This window comes from Sinocyclocheilus rhinocerous, unplaced genomic scaffold (genome assembly GCF_001515625.1).
Source record: "Sinocyclocheilus rhinocerous isolate Xijiao unplaced genomic scaffold, SAMN03320098_v1.1 scaffold3124, whole genome shotgun sequence".
NCBI lineage: Eukaryota > Metazoa > Chordata > Actinopteri > Cypriniformes > Cyprinidae > Sinocyclocheilus > Sinocyclocheilus rhinocerous.
The window spans coordinates 37,831-45,677 of NW_015639528.1; the positions used below are offsets into that span (position 1 = coordinate 37,831).

A 7,847-nucleotide genomic window follows, 5' to 3' on the forward strand; every position below is an offset into this window, starting at 1 on the left:
CTTGTTCGTAACTGAATGAATCAAGCGTGTAAATGATTCGGTTCAATCGCAATGACTCACTTAACAGTAACTCGCTGCCACCTGCTGGCGGTTTTAATTTCACATTTAAAGTATCTTTTCATTTTTTAAATAATTTCAAATATCAGTATTCAACATTTCATGTTTAAAATATCAAAACATTATTTATTCATTTGTTACTTCCGGCTTAAAGCATTCCATGTCCCTCTAAGCTGCATTAACATGTGTAGATACATCTAAATGCCACTTCATATGCAACTTCTGCAAAGATTAATTATAACACACTCAGCAAAATATCGTCTAATTACTTTTATCGATAAAATCATAGAAAATATTGCGATATAATTTTTTGTACAACCCTAGTACTGACACAATATGATTTGCAACGGTCGCTTTGTCATGCGCAGTGTAGACAGACTCAAACTGTTGGTTTATTTCTGTCTTTTTTTTTGGCTAGTAGAAGTTATGAATGGCCGGTAACTTAAAAATTTAGTAGCCAAATTGGCTGGTGAGTGAAAAAGTTAATTTCAATCCCTGACTATAAACTATGATAAGTTCATCAGCATGCATTTATTAATCCCACGTTGTAGCAAAAAAAATTGAGACAAAATTATGTGCTCGTGCGACCAACTGAGAAAGTCAGTCACAAAAGAGCGACCAGTGAGAAGAATGATTCTAGAGCCCTGGATACTGAGCGTGCATTCTACAATACAATACATTAATTTTGTCAGACGCTCTGCAACAAATCCTCCTTTAATGTTTCTTATGGGCCAGTGAGGGTGTTTTTGTGTTTGCACTGAAGTTAATTTAAAATAATAAAAAAATGTGTCTGGCCAATCCGGGGCCCCTGCACACGTGGGGACCCTAGGTTGCAGCCTAGGCAAGCCTGTGCATTAATCCATGCATGATAATAACATTAAAAATTCAAATCCAGATTTGAAGTTTCAAAGATTTATTTAAAAAACTGATTATTTTTCCCAAAATGCAATAAATCCATTGAATCAATATAAAAGTTATTTTTCATATTGAAACTGTTGAAAATACACAACAAAGTAAGTTGATCCACATATGACAGCCTCTGAACTTGGTCAATACTAATCTTATTGATAGCTTACGTTTCTTCCCCACCGCAGAAACCACCACAGGTTCTTCAATGCTGTCAAAATCATTATTTTTTTTTACGGCTGCATGATAAATCGCATGCGATTATCATGCACATCTCGTCAGTAAAGCCGGTTCTGTGATTAGTAGTAAATCTCCATCACATGCTTTCAGATGGAGCGGCATTTAATACACAGAGCCGTAGATCACTGACAAGCTACGCAATATCGCGTTCATAATCGAAGGCGATTCATCTGCAATTATGAACACGATATTGCGTACCTTGTCAGTTACTGTTTACAATGCGTGGAATGGTGCGCTGTGATTGGTTGAGCGGATGTATCGCGTTCTGCAGAGAAGGGAGACTGGCGTTTGTTGCGGTTTGGAAAGACGGAGAAAACATGACAGGATAACACAGCGGATATCGCATTTTGCGTAAAATTAAAAATGTAACGGGAACTCAGTTTTTTTTTATGGCTTTTATCGCGTTTTGGAACCAAACTCTCTCTCTTTTATATATATATATATTTTTTTTTTTTACTTTTAACTAAGCCAATTTAGCTGTGATAGAAAAGTTACCAGTGCATTGACACTGAGATTATCTTAAACAGCATATTTTGTGCAACAGCTACAGTCTGGACACACTTAGACATCAACACTCATCATACAAACCTCAACAACGGTGACAAAATAAGCTACTAAAATTAATTCTGCAGTGCATGCTGGGATGGATGAGTTTTGATTGCTGCACCCAGTTGCACTGCAGCATGAAGCATTTTGTTGATTGTCACCATTGATGAGATTCATACAGTGATTCTTGATGTCTGTGTGTGTTTGACTGATATGCTCAAAACTTGTTGTCCAGCAAGTTTTTTAAAATTCCTCAAATTATAATATTGCCATAATACTGGAGCAAATACTGCAGTGTGACAAGAACAATAATAAAAAGTTTAGATACACACTAAAACCTAACAATCAGTGATTAAGTTGCTGATGTGATCAGTGTATATAAAATAATGATAATAATAATAATTAAAATAGACAAAAGGACTTCTCCAAAATCCAAGTTGTGCATGATGTGTTAAAAGTATTACTGAATATATTACAGGTGCCATAAAGAAAATGTGGGAGTACAATGTAATAACAATGTAACAATTCATAGTGAATATCCCATTTACAGCTTAAAATCATGTTTCCCCACTTAATTCACATCATTACATTTTATTTGCATGATGAATTGCATGTGTTCAAATCTTGGAGTGCATATCTTTTTTATTATTATTTTTATGCACCTTTGAGACAGTCCCTTAAAGGGGTCATATGATGCGATTTCTATATTTCCTTTCTCTTTGGAGTGTTACAAGCTCTTGGTGCATAAAGAAGATCTGTAAAGTTCAAAGAGATTGAGAAAGTTCTCAAATCCAAAGAGATATTCTTTATAAAAGTTAAGAGTCAGCCACGCCTACCTAAAACAGCTCGTTCTTACAAGACATTAGAGCAGACGCTGAAGCGGAATAGAGCAATATTGCACTGCTGTAAAACACGTCCAGACAAGCTAGATATTGTAACGATTATCTAAATGCTTGTAAACAGAAGAAATAAAACATTCATGCTTTGTAGGATGTCAGTGGGTTTCACTATTGTGATTTAGGTAAGAAAAAAAAATCATTAAGTAAAACAATGTCAACTTGAAATTAGTGCTCCTGCTTCTGCTTTTATACTGCTCAAAATTTCAGAACTTTCATGTGACTGTTATTCTTCTATTACAGTTAAAGCTTCACTTTATATTACACGTTTGAGGTATTCGGCCAATCATAACGCACGGGATAGCTGACCAATCACAGCACACCTCGCTTTTCAGACCGATGAGCTTTGTAAAAATCGCAGGGCAAAAAAGGCGGGGCATAGAGGAGAAACAATAATGTACGGTATGTGGAAAATAATGTGTTTTTTGAACCTTAAACCGCATAAACACATTTCATTACACCAAATACTCAAAATAATGTTCTTTTTAGCAACATCATATGACCCCTTTAATTTGCTCTGCGAATGTCTAACGAATGTCCAACATAAATCCAACTTTACCTCACCTACCATCAGCTAGCAGGAGCACAGTCTGGGTCTGCGAAACAAAACCAACCCGTTATGGTCGAATATAGTACTGCTAGTATCGCATCCTGATAGGTAGCATATAGGCCTATTGTAAGAACAGAGGTGTTGTGCCGAAATGCGTGACCTAGTGAAAAGTGTGACCAGGGTTTGCTCATCAGCAAATGTTCGCGAAGGAGCGCACAGACATTAGAGCAGATGTTGAAGCGGAATGGAGCAATATTGCACTGCTGTAAAACACGTCCAGACAAGCTAGATATTGTAACGATTATCTAAATGCTTGTAAACAGAAGAAATAAAACATTCATGCTTTGTAGGATGTCAGTGGGTTTCACTATTTTGATTTAGGTAAGAAAAAAAAATCATTAAGTAAAACAATGTCAACTTGAAATTAGTGCTCCTGCTTCTGCTTTTATACTGCTCAAAATTTCAGAACTTTCATGTGACTGTTATTCTTCTATTACAGTTAAAGCTTCACTTTATATTTCTCAAGTGAACACTTGTGTCGCACAACTACATGATAAATTGAGTGCTGACAGGAAAATTATTTTTAATTCATGCTTTATTTATCAATTTACTTTATGGACAAACCTATTGTTTTGCTACATAAGACATTAATTGATAAAAAGTTGCATGCATGACATTTGGACCCTCCAAAAGATTGCAGCACCATTTGCATGGAATGCATCTACAGATGTCAAATTTCTTTCTAATAATGTTTGTGGTCTGCTGAAGAAAGGTATTGTACACATTTGGGATAGCATTCAAAAGGGCTCTTAGTTTATTGTTTTATTATTATTATTGTATTTTTTTCTTGAGCATACTGAATGTTTTTCCTTGTGTAATATTTGTCTGTGAGTCCTTCAGTTGTCTTCAGTATGAAGATGGATCTCAAAATCATACAGTCACTGGAAAGGGTTCAAATATGCAGGAGATGCATATACTATGTTTAACTGCTCAGGACAAACAAGAGCCTCATGAACAATTATCACAAATATAACAACAGATTTTGATCTTGGTAGCGACACAGTATTAAGAATCAAGGTCAACTTTTGAACTGGTTCATTTGTGTATTATTGTAGTACTCTCATCAAGGCAAAGTGTTTGACATCTCAACCACACCTAATGGTGTTGCCATTAATGCAGAGGAACAGAGCAGCTTTATTTTATAGAATCTGCATTCATTGGGAAGAAATGGGGAATTGATTAAAAATTGTGATTAATTTATTCTTCAGGTGCATTTGGTGTTGATACAGTTGAAGTGTCAGTGATGGAGGGAGAATCAGTCACTCTACCCACTGGTGTTGAAACAAACCAACAAGAGAGAATCAGATGGTATTTCAATGACACTCGCATTGCTCAAATCACTGGAGATCCCAATAAGACCTGTACAGATGTTCAGTGTAATAAAGGTACTGAGAGATTCAGAGACCGACTGAAGCTGGATAATCAGACTGGATCTCTGACCATCATGAACATCACAACCACAGACACTGGAGATTATAAACTACTGATAAACAGCAGCAGATTTGGCATTGTAAAGACATTCAGTGTTACTGTCACTGGTGAGTATCATTTTAGTCATTCAGTGCTTTTTCACTTTAATCATTTTAGAAAACTTTTAAAGTGTCCCAGTAATTGTTTTCATTGTAGCCTGTTTGAAGAAGTGAGTTTTGACTCAATATTACATTATAATTTAGATAAAAATCTATCATGTTTTACATGCACATCAATATGAAAATCAACACACTGAGTCTTTGTTATGGATTTTAAACTTTTGAAGTTTATTGTTAACAGAAAAAAAAGTCATAATATTAGTCAGTTTTCCTGTGAACACTGCTGTTTCTGTTGCTGTTTAAGCTGCTGTTCCTTACAAATCAACATCATACAACTTTCTAGTAAATATCAGTCAAAAGTTTTGGCATAGTTGTTTATTGGTCCATCTCTAATGAGTGTCTGTCTTTAGCTGTTCTAGATTCAACTACTGTTGCTGCTGCTGTTGTTGCTGCTGTTCTGTTGGTTGCAGCTGCTGGTGTGATTTACTGTTGCTGCAGGAGATCTACACCAGCAGGACAAGATGGCAAGTATTGCATACAGTTGATTTGACATGCTGGAATAATGAGATTTACTGTGTGAAAAAAAAAAATTTCTTAAAATCTTAAAGATAATCTTTAAAAATGTGTTAAAGGGGTCATATGATGCTTTTTTAAAGATCATTATTTTGTGTATTTGGTGTAATTGAAATCGCATCATATGACCCCTTTAAAGTATGTATATTTATTCTAATTGACCAAAGTAAAATGTTGTTGTTTTGTTCAAACAGGACAAATGATGCCGCACAATGATCCTGACCTGGTAAGACACTATGTACACAAAATCTGTCTGTCATGTCATTTTAAAACAAATTAGACCAAAACAATATGATTTTATTATTATTATTATTATTATTATTATTATTATTATTATTATTATTATTTTTAGAGTTAGAGTTTAGATTAGAGTTCTTACGTTGGAGTTTGTTTTGGAAGTTTGAAACAGCTTGCTTTGAACTACCATTGGTCTGTGGTGATTATGATATAGGTGGGTGTGGCTCTGGGGCTTCTTCGACATCGAAATCTTCTCCAGTTAATTTATTCTGTTCAGTCCCTCAAGATCAGACATCCGTGAATTAAAACATGAATACTCTGGAGAGCTGCTTTATAGAAATCGAAGATGTCATTCTGTCGAACTGAAAGCGACACTGACACTGTTTTTCATGTTCAATAGTGTAAAGCTGCTTGCTTTAAAGCTCTATTGTACAAAGTGCTATATAAATGCCAAATTGCAGCCCGTCCAAACATATCCACATCACTATGAAAAGATGCTTTCTAAACTGCTGTTTTCTCAGCACTGTTATTTTTGTTGTGTGTTTATTTTGCTATTGAGAGGAAAGTGCACAGCACATATTTGCATATTAATGTAAACGCCAATGTCAGCAGTGCAGGCGGCGTCAGAATGTTTGCAAACTGTATATATCGCTGGTCACATATTTCAAACTTGTGAATAAGGAAAAGTACTTAACCATGAGTATATTGGGGCCTTAGGTGGTATGTAACTTCTGAGATTTATGCTGTTTGTTTTCATTCAAAAATCATCACATAGAAACACTAATAATACTTTACTTCTTTAAGAGAGCAGTGCTCTCGTGCTGTATTATTTCAGAATGAAGAACAAAGATCTTTACATTCAGCAATCATCTGAGAGAAAAAAATGTCTTTGTAAAACTGAATCATCATTTTCCCCCCACAATCATTTGTTTTACCTTCTGTGAATCTGTTTTCTTTCTTTCAGGAGAATGGTGGAGAACCATCGCCCCTTATTCCGACTGAGACTCTACAGATGTTTGTTGCTGATAGGACATCCCTTGATCAGACTGATACCATGAAGACGGGTGCTGCTGGAGGGGCATCCACTGATCAGAATAAAAACACACTGACAGGTTCTGCTGGAGGGGCATCTACTGATCAGATTGATACCCTGAAGACGAGTGCTGCTGGAGGGGCATCCACTGATCAGATTGATACCCTGAAGACGAGTGCTGCTGGAGGGGCATCCACTGATCAGATTGATACCCTGAAGACGAGTGCTGCTGGAGGGGCATCCACTGATCAGATTGATACCCTGAAGACGAGTGCTGCTGGAGGGGCATCCACTGATCAGAATGAGACCATACAGACAAATGCTGCTGGAGGAGCATCTGCTGATCAGACTGAGACCCCGCGGATCGGTGTTGCTGAAGGGGCACATGTTAATCAGACAGGGTGTTACCTGCAGTAAAACCATGATGAAGGGATTATTACAGCTATCGAGACAGGAACAGTGTGTTTCCAGTATTGCTGTTTCTTTAACCCTTAAATGCGTTAATGTTTTGTAAGGAGTGAAATTATTTAATCACGAATCCAAAACGTCAGGAACTCTCACAAACAGATGTCATGCAACAAAACAATAAAACTAATCTGGAGAAGAGATCTCCAGAGAGAGCAAACAACACCACACCCTTGCTCATTTACGACCCCCTTCTCCCCATCCCCCCCCTCCACCTTTGTTGTGCGATATATTGCCCCAGAAATAATTGTTTTTTAGTTATATTTAACAAATACTCTGCAACACCCCTCAGTCAACAAACCAACTATGAGGGTCTATGGACCCTTCCCCCGAAATGCATCTAACACCTCAGAAAGGCAGAACAGGCCTCTGCTTCCATGGCAACCAATGCTGATATCATTGTATTGCCCAAAGGAATGCGGGCAGAGAAACTCACAGTTAATTTACCCTTAGGAAAGACACACAATGCCCATAAAAATGAACTCTTCTCTAATTAATTCATAGAAAAACCGTTCTGTGAATGAACACACATCTCCTCAGGACATTGTGTATACCATTACTGTTCTTGCGTTCATCACTCTTCAAACCCGAAAGAAGGTGATCGCGACTCCTACACCACCGAACCTCCAAACCATCATCAAGACTTTCATTCGAGACTGCATCCGTATGCTCGTTCCAGGCCAAGGCAATGCAAGAATCGTACATTTAACTAAACGAAACAGAGGTTTAGGATAAGCTGTAGACCCCGTTATAAA

At 36.9% G+C, this 7,847-nt stretch overlaps 1 protein-coding gene across 1 annotated transcript in view; it reads left to right on the plus strand.

Moving 5' to 3' along the window:
• LOC107751413 (uncharacterized) overlaps positions 1–7,044 on the plus strand; it is a 36,445-nt gene extending 29,401 nt beyond the window's left edge. The window contains exons 3-5 of the mRNA XM_016567141.1: positions 4,491–4,793; positions 5,552–5,583; positions 6,559–7,044. Coding sequence (XP_016422627.1) covers positions 4,491–4,793; positions 5,552–5,583; positions 6,559–7,044 — 821 coding nt within the window. The remainder of the gene's footprint in view (positions 1–4,490; positions 4,794–5,551; positions 5,584–6,558) is intronic.
• Positions 7,045–7,847: the final 803 nt, after the last annotated feature.